Source organism: Alligator mississippiensis, chromosome 3 (assembly GCF_030867095.1).
Source record: "Alligator mississippiensis isolate rAllMis1 chromosome 3, rAllMis1, whole genome shotgun sequence".
In the NCBI taxonomy this organism is placed as follows: Eukaryota; Metazoa; Chordata; order Crocodylia; family Alligatoridae; genus Alligator; species Alligator mississippiensis.
Window position 1 is genome coordinate 28,305,817 of NC_081826.1, and position 13,066 is coordinate 28,318,882.

Consider the following 13,066-nt stretch of genomic DNA (forward strand, 5'->3'; position numbering starts at 1 on the left):
AACTTTTTATTTTTGTCTTTTTTGGCTGCATTCCCAGACACTTATCTTTGTAGTTAATATACAAAACTTTTTCTTCATTCCCTTAGCCTTGGATTTTGATATTGATATTAACCCTGCCCTACCAGAAATGGCTGCTCCTACACCCAGCAGCTGGCATGGGGATGCCTCTAAGACCTCACCCTTACCCATGGCTTGAGGGTTCACACCCCTCCCTATGTCAGGGTTGAGGTCTGCGTAGGTGCCCTCGCTGGTGTCCTGAGACAGCGTAACATACATTACACAGCTCGTGTTAACACATTCCCAGTGATTTACCTGAGCGCTTCCACCCTGGTCAACAGGGTATGCGCAGAGGGCCTGGACATTGTGGGAGTACACTATCTTGTCACACCCCTAGACACAGAGGCAGGGAGGGTGGTGATTTCCAACGTGCCCCCACAGGTGACCAACTGGGAGCTGGCCAAGGAACCTGAGCCTTATGGGGTTCCAATGAGTCCCTTTTGCTGACTGATGATTGGAAGTAAGGACCCAAAGCTAAAGTATGTCCTGCCTTTTATAAGGCAGGTTTTCATGCTCTTCAGGGAGGGCCTGCTGTCTCTGCCTCACTCCTTGAACCTCACATTTGAAGGGCTGAGGTTTGTGATTTATTTTTCCTTGGGGGAGACCATGTGTTTTCAGTGTGGTAGCTCTTCCCACCTAGCAGCTCAGTGCCCGCGAGTGAAAGCAGGCAGAACTTCAGTGACTGCAGCGGCACTAACTGATGGTGCATCCACTTCTGGGATATAGGCCCCACTCAGGGAGGCTGGGAGCTCTTCCTGACCTCCTTTCACCCCTTTTCCATCTGAGGAGGCTGGGGTCTCTGGTGCAAGAGCACCATCCAGTGGAGGGGCTGGGACTACTCCCCAGCCCTCTCCCCTGCCCATTCCACTTATGGTGTCCACCCCCACCCCCATGCAGAGGCCCCACCAGGTAGAGGGGCTGATGCCTCCACTTGCACCCTGCCTGCCCTGACTGTCCTGGCTGAGGAGGCTGGGTGGCCAGTGACTGTGGCACCAAGGCCCTGTCAGATGATGGAGCTCAGACCTCCTCCCAGCTGCCCTTCACTGCAGCCTTGTCTGAGGTGGCTGGCCCTGGGGAGGTGAGCCAGGAGCAGTCCAGCCCATCCCCTAAGAAGGGTGGGCCACCTACCACTAGGAAGAAGAGGAACAAGGAGAGGAAAGTGAAGGGGGCCTCTCAGGACACCCCATCCCCACTGGGACTCTCCTTAGCTGACACCGGGGGGGGGGGGGGGGAGGGCAGGAGGGAGGCCGTGCTGGAGAGCCTGACCCCACTCTGGCTTTCATGTTGGTGACCCTGTTGATTGTGGACAGGGATGGCTTGGAGGTGGGGAAGGCAAAGGTGTGCGTCACCAACCCCTTATCTGTCTTCCAGCTTCCAGAGTCAGGTGGCAATAAAAGTAATTCAGAATGCCTCTCTTCTGGAGGCCTGATCCAGGGGGCGGCAGAGGAGTCTGCTGACCTCTTGGTCACGTCCTAGCCTACTGAATTGGATGATGAATCTAGTGAGATGGAGATCCATCTTTTTGACTGTCACAAGTGACCTCGAGAGCAGGATGACCTCTCTACCCCCAAGAAGGCAGGGATCACTCTCCCAGAGCCAGTCCTTCACCTGGACGATGAGAGGAAGCTGATGTGTCTAGACATTGAGGGTGTAGACGCTGCATTTATGGGTGAGCTCCCACCTGGAGTGGAGCCTTGCCATGTTTCTGTTGGAAATGTCCAGCCTATGTTGGCAGACCCCCCCGGTCAGCTCTAACTATGGGGGTCTCCTGGCCTTTTTGAAACAGACCAAAGGACAGAAGAATGTAGCAGGGCACATCACCCAGTGGTGTGCAGATCCTAAACTCTTTTTCAAGGCTGCCAGAGCTGTGGCCAAACTTATGCAACAGGATCTAGACACTCGGCAGACAGCTTACCATCTGGAGAAGCTCACACAGTGGGTGAGAAATGAATGGGGCCTGGCGGGGTCCCTGGAGTAGAGTAAGGCATGATAGGCCTTCCCCAACCTGTCTCTGCTTTTTTGCTCTGCTCTTGGGTGCTCACTCTTCTACCTACACCTTACCTCACTCTTCCTCTCCCATACCCACACCCATGGCAGCTATAACCATTGGCACTTTTACATCAATGGCTGTTGAGATTCGGTTAAATGGGAGGCTGTCCTGGTGCTCCTACACCAAAAGCGGCTGGCCATCACCTTCCTCCAGGAGACACATTCTGATGGGGTCAACCAGGTGGCTTGGCATGCTGTCTGGCAAGGCTGCTTGTTCCTGAGCCATGGCATCAACCTTAACACTGGGATCATGACTCTTCAATCACCACAACTACATCATGATACGGCAGTGGTGCAGGAGGTCATCCCCAGCCTCCTTATGACTGTCCGCGTCACCCTAGCACAACACGACCTGCTACTCGTCAACATCTATGTACCCACTGATGGCCAGGAGATGGTTGCTTTCTTTGAGACCTTAGCTGCCCTCCTGTGCAACACTAGTGAGGATGATGACCTACTCCTCATAGGTTGGGGCTTTAACTGCACCATTGTTGTCTCGCTAGATCACATGGGGCCTGAGCCTCACCTGCCCTCAGCCTGCAAGATGCAGTCTGCCCTGGAAACTGCAGGCCTCATGGACATCTGATGATCCCTGCATCCTGACAGCACCAGTACATGGCGATGATCTCACCATGGCCTGCCTTGACTGACTTTGTCACCAGGCACCATCTGCCAGTCCTGTGCAGTGGCCGCATCATTCCCTCGGGCCTGTCAGATCATGGCCTGGCCTGCTGTCAACTGAGCCTGCTGGGGAGATCCTGTGCACGGGTGCCCTATTTATGCTTCAGTGTCAGCCTGCTTCAAGATTCCTACTTCCGGGACTGCTTTGGCCACATTTAGCGGGGTTGGGAGGCCACGAGACTGAGTTACTCCTCCTGGAAGCTATGGAGGGATGTGGACAAGGTACAGATCCAGGCTTTTTGCCAGCAGTACACCCAGCTGGCTACAAATGAACTGTGTCACTGCATCTGAGAGCTGGAGGAAGATGTGGCAGAGCTTGAGCCAACCTGCTGGCTGCCAGCAGTGATGCAGTGCTGCATGAGAGCCTCCGGTTCTGCAAGAAATGCCTGCATGACTTGGCAGAGAGTGTGGCCTGTGGAACAAGGATCCACACCCACTGCCAAGAGCTGGCAGAACCTGATGCCCCAACCCACTTGTTCAACCTGGAGCAGCAATGGGCAGTGAGCAAAGTCTTAGATCACCTGAAGATCCCCCAGGGCCGGGTAATCATGGACCTGGGCGAAGTACATGAGCATGCCATCGCCTTTTATCATAACCTGTTTGCAGCTGAGCTGAGTTGTCCTACCCTGAGGCCACGTGGGAACTCCATGAGGGCCTGCCATATCTCTGTGCCCTGGAGGCCAGCAAGCTTGAGTAGGAATTGTCTATGGAAGAGCTGGCAGCCACCATGGCTGGCCTCGCCTCTGGCAAAGCCCTAGGTGTCAATAGGTTACCTGCCGAGTTCTGCAAGACCTTCTGGCCTCTCCTCCTTATGTCCAGCCTGAATTGGTCGTGGCGGAGTTTGTGACTGTTCAAACATCACCCCTTGGGGCGCTCTGGTTAACAGATGTTCCCCCAGATCCTGATGAACACTGCTGATAAACTTATAGGTGGCCACCAGATCGCCTCTGAGTCTGCGCTTTTCCAGGCTGAAGAGTCCCATGGCTCTCATCCTGTCATCATAAGGTCTGTTTTCCTGACCTCTGATCATGCGTGTGGCTCTCCTCTGCACTCTCTCAAGCTATTCCACATCCTTTTTGAATTGTGGAGCCCAAAACTGGACACAGTACTCCAGCTGCAGCCTCACCAAGGCCGAGTACAATGGGAGAATGATGTCCCAGGATTTGCTTGAGAAGCATCTATGGGCTTGAGAAGCACCTATGTATCTATGTTTTGCTCATTTTACTAGCCGCAGCATCACATTGAAGACTCATGTTCATCTTGTGGTCAATCATGACCTCCAAGTCTATTTCATCTGTAGTGCTAACCAGTGTAGTGCTGCCAAGCCTATAAGCATACTGCAGGTTTTTCCTCCCAAGGTAGAGAACCTTGCATTTTTCAGTGTTAAACACCATCAGGTTCTCATCCGCCCATTTCATCTGCCTATCTGCCAATCTGCCCATTTTGATCTGTCCATTTTGATCTGCTCAGGGTGACCCCTGGTAATACCATTGGTGTTCACATAGGTGAGAATCCTGGGGTAGTAAGAGGGCCAGATGAATCTCAGTAACTCTTCTGTGACATCTTGGATCTGGGCTCCAGGCTCCCACAGAAGGGAGTGTCTAACCACAACCACCACCACCAATCACTTCCTCTTGGTGGCAATGGTTTCGATCCTCCCACCCTTGGGGATGCCTGGTCGCCTTCCACCAATGGAACATGCTTCTCATTTGCTAGGACTCCATATCTGTTCTTCAGGAAAACTCCTGCAGGTGGAAATGAAGATTTCTGCTTGCTGCTAGAGGTCATAAGTTTCTAGCTTCCACCTTCTTCTTCTTTCTTTAGCTCCATCTCTGGCAGTCCATCCTCCACAGTCCTAGAGGTCTCCTTAGCACTAAATCAATGAAGTCTTCATGGTAAAGGATGCTTTGGAGCCTTGCCACCTCCTCCTGTAGCTTTCTTGTCCGCTTCCTGAGGTACACTACCAGGAGGCACTGCAGACATTGCAGGCATTCCCCCATCTGGCTGTCACAGGAAGGAACTTGCAAGCTGCAGTCTCCACAGTGCCAAACTAGGACCTTGGTAGAAGCCTTGACAGGTGAGCAGTCCTGCTTGGATAGACACCTCCCAGGTGCAAAAAGGGGAAGAAGTGGAAGTGGCATTGACTCTAGCATTGTGACTTTCTGCAATCCTTTCTCTAGGTCTCTTAATCCCCACCTCTCTCTTCCTGCCTTTCCTTCCAAGCAGACCTTCCCTAGCAAACTTTGTGTCAGCTGGCCTGCTCGCTGCACCTTGCTCCTGAATTGGTTCTCTTTTACCTGCTTCCTCTTACAAGGCTTACAGTAAAGGAAAGTAAGAAAGAATTGTCAGGTAAACTCCCTAGGGTGTTTCCCCACACTCTGGGCACTGGTTCAACAAGAGGCTTAAGCATTGGTTTAACTGTTGAGTTTGGGCTACTTACATTAAATATATGTAGGTTAGCTACTTTTTCGTGGAATTATGAAAAATGGTAAAACCTGCATCTTAATGGATCTTGCCCTCTAGTAAAAGTTGTATCGATCTGCATTCTACTGGATTCTACCCAACTTGTATAGTGAAATAGAAGACAAGCCTAGCTGCGCCAAGTTCACTGACAAGTTGCACCCTGGAATATCTCAGCACAACCAAATCTAAGTTTGGACACTGTAATCCTGCTGTATCTAGCCACATTTTGTCTTCAATCTCCCAAATTTTATTACTTCACCAGAAGATCAGTACAGCTGCTTTGATTCCATACACGTGTAGACACACACAAATATGCTTCTGTTGCTTCTTGTGGTAATTGCAGTGCCAAAATATTGGAACTAGTTTTGGAATCACATTCAAGCATGGGATTTCCATGAGACTGAACCAAAGAGAAAACCTTATTGTTAGCAACTGCAGTATTGAATTCTCTTTCACATTAAAATGCAGACTATGAGAAACCATCATTGAAGCCAGTACAGATTATTCTGAAAGGACACTGTCTGAGAGTTTGATTATTTGGGGTTGACAAGGGAGATTTCATGTTAATTAATTTGGAAGAGTTACTAATGTTAATTAAGAATTGCAAACAGCTTTTCTGAAAAAAAATCTATGTTGGTTAAATGAAATCTAGTGACAGAAGGAAAGAGTTGACTGTTTTCTAAAATCCTGGGATCACCTTATATACCAAATGTAATTAGGTTAAGAAAAAAGAAAGGGATAAATACTTTTAATTTGCAGCCTAATAAATTGCCTTGGAAACTGATGTCTTGCTTTATAATATATCTGAGTTTTATTGTGAGAATTCTGTAAATGCAGAAACTGTTATAAAAAAAAAAAAATCTGCTTGGAGTAACAGCTATTGTGCATGGGAATGCCCCTGATAAAAAGTGAAATAATAATATTTCTAAAATGTATAGTACCTTCTCACTGCTCAAATCATGTATAATTTTTTTCTTTCAGGCTTTATTATACATTCACCTGAGATTTAAATAAAGATGTTTATGAGGAGAGGGTGCAATTAAAGTGAACTGCGCTGGTCAGATAACTAGTGAAAACTCAAGCTTAAAAAACATATAATCTCCAGTGACTAGACACTATTCATTGTAAAACTACTAACTATCCAATATCCAAAACTACTAACAAACCACCATTGCCAATTGGCAGAAGAGGTACATATTTTATATTCTGGGGGAAGATGGGCACTTATATTATCCTTCACTCCCCCTATAGTGGATGCCGCTATACAGGAAAATCTTGTTAGTTAGCTCAGATAGTTCAAATATTGAACATACTTTGAAGATATTGTCACTCTCCAGCTGAAAGTTTAATTTTTTGTATGCTTTAAGATATGGATAATTCAAAATACAGCTACTTTGGCATTTGAAGCCATTTTTCTAGGCCCCACTGGTCAGAGAACATGGCACAGGGAGCAGAAGCTCTATGTGGCTGGATCAAGCCTCATCCAGGCCCTTGCTCATACAGAGGGATCAGGGCAGAACCCACACATCACACATCCAGATCAGGCCAGGTTGCTCCCTCCTCATCTCATGTCCAGATCTGGGCCAAAATACTCCGCCCCCCCTCCCCCCCCTTTATCCCCAACACACATGTAGACACATTTAGATTGGGGATGAGATGCTTCCCCTTCTTCCCTGCACTCATCCAGATCAGGGCTGCTCCATAACTTAACCCCCTGCATGTCCAGATCAGGACTGATCTGCCCCATCTATCCTCTCATGTGTCCAGATCAGGGACATGCCACTCTACCTTGCTCCCCATGCATCCAGATTACAACCACTCTGCTCTGCCACATTTAATTCCCCCCACATGTCTGCATCAGGGCTGCTCCATGCAACCTCATCCTGTCCCCACTGCTCATGCACCCAGATCAGGGCTGCTCTGCCCCATCACTGCCCCAGACAGATGGATTAGGGTTAGACTGCACAACCCCCCACAACTGGATTGAGCTCCTCAGAGCTAGCACCACCCATCTAGCTAACTGAACAAAAAGGTTAGTGGGACCCTGGGTGCAGAGGGGTGAGTGGCAGTGTTGGCAGGACTGGGGGCAGTTTGACATGATCAGGGATAAGATTGAGGATTAGTGCATCCTCAGGGGGGGTTGACTGAGGTTGGCAGGAAATTTTTGCACTTATATGGACCTAACCCTACTCAGGTGCATCTAAGTGTAAGGTCTACATGTGGGTGAACCAAGTTTCTATGTACCCATAGTAATTTGGATAATTCAAACCCATTTATGTTGAAGTTGGTATTGTTTATTCCCCTGCATTTCAAATGAACGAAGTTTTTCTGTATACTATTTGAACTCTCTAGTAACAAGACCTGGAAGGGATGATTTTGAAAATAGTTTGATCTTTTATTTACATGTCTGTCTTCAATTAGTGCACAGTTGTGACTAGCCTTTGTTGCAGTTAAAGGAAAGACCTGTCGGGACAAAAAGGGTGTAGGACTTATGGAAATGTATGTCTTACTTTCTCTCATCTGACCCTGACCAAAATATGTTCTGAAAGGGTCTCTAAACATTTTTAGGATGATACAGTGGGGTCTTAAATATTTCAAGTAGGAATCTTGAGCTTATCTTTTCATTCTAGCCTGTCACTTCTTATCCATCAGTTCTTTTCTCTCCCCATTGAAAACATAATTTTTTTTAGTGCCAATACTAATTCTGAAAATAGAAAATATTATTTTTTCTATAAGAAGGATGCCTTTTTCAGGAGGAATTATCTGAAAATAATTGGCATAACTTGAAATCCAATGTTGCAATACTTGCTAATAAAAGAATGTCAACAATGAAATGATTGTGTTATCTTTCACTTTGTGTAAATATTAGTTATGATTAGAGATATGCTGCATCTAGAATAATTGAATAACTCACAAATAGAACATACTTTAAATAGAGCTTATAGACTTCTTAGCTCGTTTATATCACTAAGTGTTTACAATGTGCAGCAGGGAGCAGTGGAAGCTCCATGTGGCTGGATCCAATAGTTTATTGTGTTAATGTGTTCATTTATTATTTCTAGCGTTATGTGGAGGAGATGTTAGAGGACCCAGTGGAACAATTTTATCACCTGGTTATCCTGAACTTTATCCAAATTCACTGAATTGTACATGGACTGTGGATGTCACCCATGGAAAAGGTAAATGATTTAGATTTTTGTTTTTATTTCAGCCTTATTTATTTCAATCCAGTGTTTCATGTTCCATATGCAAAATCAGGTTTGCATTGATGAGCTAGAATATTTACTGTAAATATTTATACATGTATGCATGTATGTTATGGTAGCATCTAGGGGTCTTGGTAATGGGTTAGGACCCCACTATTGTTGGTGATATCCAAACATACAGCAAAAATGATTCACCAAAGAATTTATACTCTGAGGCCCCTGACACGTTAAATTTAAGACATGATTAACAGGTTAATCATACCTTGAATAGTAATCTGGTCACATATTGAAGTCATCTGACAGTAGGGTTAACAAGCCACAAAGTTATTCTATATATAATGTGTAACAATTTTGTAGCTCATTTGTATCACGCATTAAACTGAAAGTGTCACTGATTGGAGCTGGCCCATGACAGATCCTGTTACTCAGCTGAGTCAAAGAATCATGTAAATTAGGGCTGGAAGGGACATCAGGAGGTCATGTAGTCCTACCCCTTGCTTTAAGCAAGACCATCCCCAACTCTGTCCCAACCAAGGATTTGTCTAGCCAGGTCTTAAAATCCTCCAAGCATGGAGATGCCACAACCTCTCTGGGTAACCTGTTCCAGTGTTTTACTATCCTCCTAGTGTGAAAATTATTCCTAATATCTAACCTCAACTTCCCTTGCTGCAACTTGAGACCATTGCTCGTTGTTCTGTCATCTTCCACCACTGAGAACAGTTTAACTCCACTCTCTTTAGAACCATGCTTCTAGATAGTTGAAGGCTGCTATTACATCCTCTCCATCTTCTGTTCTCCAGACTAACTAAACTTAGTTCCTCAGCCTCTCCTCAGAAGTTGTGTTTCCTAACCCCTAACCATTTTAGTTGCTTTCCACTGGATCTCTCCAGTTTGTTCACATCTTTTCTGTAGTGGGGGGCCCAAAACTGAACACATTACTCCAGATGTGGCCTTACCAGTGCTGAATAGAAGGGAATAATCACTTCCCTTGATCTGCTGGCAATGCTCCTACTAATGCATCCCAGTATGCCTTTAGCCTTCTTTGCAACAAGGGCACACTACTGGCTGATATTCAGCTTATTACCCCCAGGTTCAGCTTGTAACCCCCAGGGCTTTTTCTGCAGAGCTGTTACTTAGCCAGTTGACCCAAAGCCTGTACCAGTGCATGGGATTATTCTGTCCTAAGTGCAGGACTATGCGTTTGTCCTTTTTGAACCTCATGAGATTTCTTATGGTCTAGTCCTCCAATTTGTCAAGGATTCTCTGAATCCTATGCCAAGCTGGGGGGTAGTAGCATATCTACTACCCCCCAGCTTGGTGGCATCTGCAGCCTTGCTCAGGGTGTACCCCATCATATTTTCCAGGTCGTTGATGAAGATATTGAACAAAACCAACCCCAGGACTCTTTGCTATCAACAGGAGCCTCCATGTCACCCTCCAGTATCCAAGCATGAAGTGCTTCTCCCTTGCAAACTCTGCTTCAGCTGTTCTGGCTGAGTCACAGATCAAACCCCCACTCCTGTCAGCCCCCTGTCACCCACAGCAGTACCCAACCCTGACCAGACTCACCTGATCTGTCCTGGAATTGGGTCCCTTGGCTAGTGCCAGATGAGTATAGATCCATTGCTTTTGCTAGATGGGAAAATTGAGAGGCTTGAAAATACAGCAGACCTATTATCTCAGGTTGTTAATAAAAAATATGATTAACTTCATGTCCAACATTATAGGTAGTATTAACTATGCTTTAAATTTATTTCTTGTGGATCACTATTAAGCTTTGCAAATAAGTATTAAAAAGCCTGTGCAATATTAATAAGAAAAGTTAAAATAATATCTGAAACTAATCACATTAACTACTACAAATGTCTTTCCAAACAAAACCTTCATTAAAATAGCCATAATTCTGAAATAGGAAAGAGACTATTGTAGCAAAACATGTTTTGCATTTTCTTTTTCATAGGTTTTAACAAATCTTTTTTTGTTTTGCTTTTAGTATCACTTTATAAAAAAATATACTGTGTTTGTCACACATAGAAATATTTCTAAGGATGAAATATCAGATTTGTTTTTACATTTATGAACTAATGGGAAAATGTAAAGGTACTGAAAAAGGAAGTTTGAGCATCACATTTTCTTATTTTACTTGGGTTGTAAAACCCAAACCCTCCCTATTTCTTTAAAAAAAAAAAAAAAGAGAGAGAGAGAGAAAAGGGGGGAAACAAAAGCCTATCTAAACATATCTTTTAAACTTTTTCTCTTGTGACAGCATAATCTGTCAGAAAGCATATATTAAAATGATTAGAACATTTTTTATTGAAAACTGAACTGTATGACAAAAGCTAAGATGATATACTTTTGGGTCTTGCTTAGAAATGTCATAACAAACTGGAATATTGATTGAAAAATCCCTACCACTTACACTTTTGTTGGGTTCTGCTTTCTTGTGGAAGGTGTGTGTGGGGAAACATTCATCACAACCTAAATTTTCTTGGCAAATGATGCAATGCAGACCAGACTTGAGTCCTGAATAATTATCATGAAACTTGCCAATCCCAGGGCCAAAATGAACTGAAAAAATATTTGATTGGGGTCTGCATCTGCAAAATCCAAAATTTGGTGTTTGTCTTTCACCTGTTTCCTATTTGAGTGAAGACCTGTGTCCTTATGGGAACTGGTTGGATCATGTGTTTATGAGATGGATCTCCAAAATGGGTCTTGCTTATTTTATCCAGAATAATACCTCCTTCCTATTGCTAGTTAAGGGCATGTGTCAATGAAACAGGGGCCCTAAATTGAAGCGGTGGATTTTAAAAAACATCACTTCAATTTAGGGCTGATTAAACCCCCATGTCGTGCACACACCCCACTGATTTACCTACCTCTCCAGCATGGAGGGGAGAGCGAGCTGCCGGCAGACAGAGCAGTTCCTGGGGTGTGGCAGGGCTGGTATTTCCCTCCGTGTCAGGGGTGGTGCCCCCCTAGGCAGCACCCACCCACAGGCACCTGGCTTGGGCAGTCCCAGGGGGCACTGCAGCCGCAGAGGGAAGCACTGGGCCCCTGTGCAACTCAGGCAAGTAGACAGGCCTGGTGCTTCCCTGTGAATTATTGTTTGCCACCATTAATTATTCTCTTAACAAAGGGAGTGTTAAGTAGAGATGGGAATAGGCCAGTTAAACAAAATGATCTGGATCATAATCTGAGGAATGGAGGGATTTATTTGAAAAACATTACCAATAGTTTTAATACAGCCGAAGGGAAGGTTGAACATGTAGGATGGTAGTGTATTCCATACAGCAGCAACACTGAATAAAAATGTGGGGGTCAAGTATAGGTAACCAAGAATGCAAACTTCCAATACAACACTGTAGTGAAGAGAAGGAATGCTATTCTTGGATTTATGCATTTAACAGTATTAGGCTGTGTGTAGACAAAATGAGAGGCATGTGTGCACAACACTTTAAGTGGGCTAAATGCTTTTGCACCGCTTTAATGGTGTCGGTGTTTGCACTCGTTGGCGGCACATTGCGCATTAATTCCAGCTGCTGTAGGAAATTTTGTGGCGTAATGTGCCTTGAGTGATTCGGGGTGCAGCAAACTAAAACTTTTTCAAGGATTTTTAATTTGCTGCCTCTACAGCCATGGAATGAAGCACTGGGCTCTGTGCAGCTCCATGGCTCTGCAGGAAGCCCTGCAGGCAGCAGCCTGGGAAAGCAGCTCCACCCAAGAAAAGCGGCAAGCCTGATCTCCCCCACATCCTCTCTCTTTTCTGTTTTTATTGTTGTCATAACTGTAGTCACACAAGCTCCTTCCTCCCAATCCCCCTTCCTCAAAAGCTGCCCCAAAATAGAAATTTCAATATGGCATTTTTTCCTCAACAAGAGAATAATAAATGGGAAAAAAAATAATAAAGCTACAGTATTAGGTGATTTTGCAGTTGTTGACTAAGGCCAATGGCAGATGTTAAAAAAGGATGTGAAGGGCTCTGATGCATGATCCCAACAATCAATATTCCTGTCATTCCACATGTGCATCACAGGAGGTGCAATTGTGGGATCAAACACCATACTGTTGGTGCAGGAGGATCCTGAGATCATGATCCTGGGTTCCTCTTGCACCAGTAATCTTTCCTCCAGTGGCTGGAAGCCCCCTTAGCCTAACTGTGGGAGCAGTCCATGGTGCCTGCACCACTGCAGCTGAGAGATCTGATCACTGATGGGGTTTGCAGCTGAGGGTGCACATAGTGATCAGAGCTCTCACCCAAGTGGGTAGGGAGTATCCTGAATTTCCATGGCTAGGAGATCCATCAGTTAATCAAAGCCCCCAGCCAGGGGAGCCCATTATGCTCCCCACCTGGGAGCCCAAATCAGTTGACCAGTGTTCCCAGCCTCCGGAGCACACATTTGTGTACCTGTGTGCTCTGGAGGCTGGGAGCACTGGCTATATGTTCAGTCAAAGGCATGATAGGAACCAGCAACAAGGTTATTACACATATTTTATTCTTGGTTTTATAACACCATTTATTGAATTAACGTGTGGCCAGGTCGCTACTTAAGATGCGATAAACCCATTACATCTTAAGTGTAATGTGTGTCAGTGTCTTAACAATTCAT

The 13,066-nt window shown here is 45.5% G+C and overlaps 1 protein-coding gene across 1 annotated transcript in view; it reads left to right on the forward strand.

The window, feature by feature from the left end:
- The window catches only part of CSMD3 (CUB and Sushi multiple domains 3), a 1,325,501-nt gene that overhangs the window by 846,908 nt on the left and 465,527 nt on the right, over positions 1–13,066 (forward strand). The window contains exon 20 of the mRNA XM_014603846.3: positions 8,313–8,429. Coding sequence (XP_014459332.1) covers positions 8,313–8,429 — 117 coding nt within the window. The remainder of the gene's footprint in view (positions 1–8,312; positions 8,430–13,066) is intronic.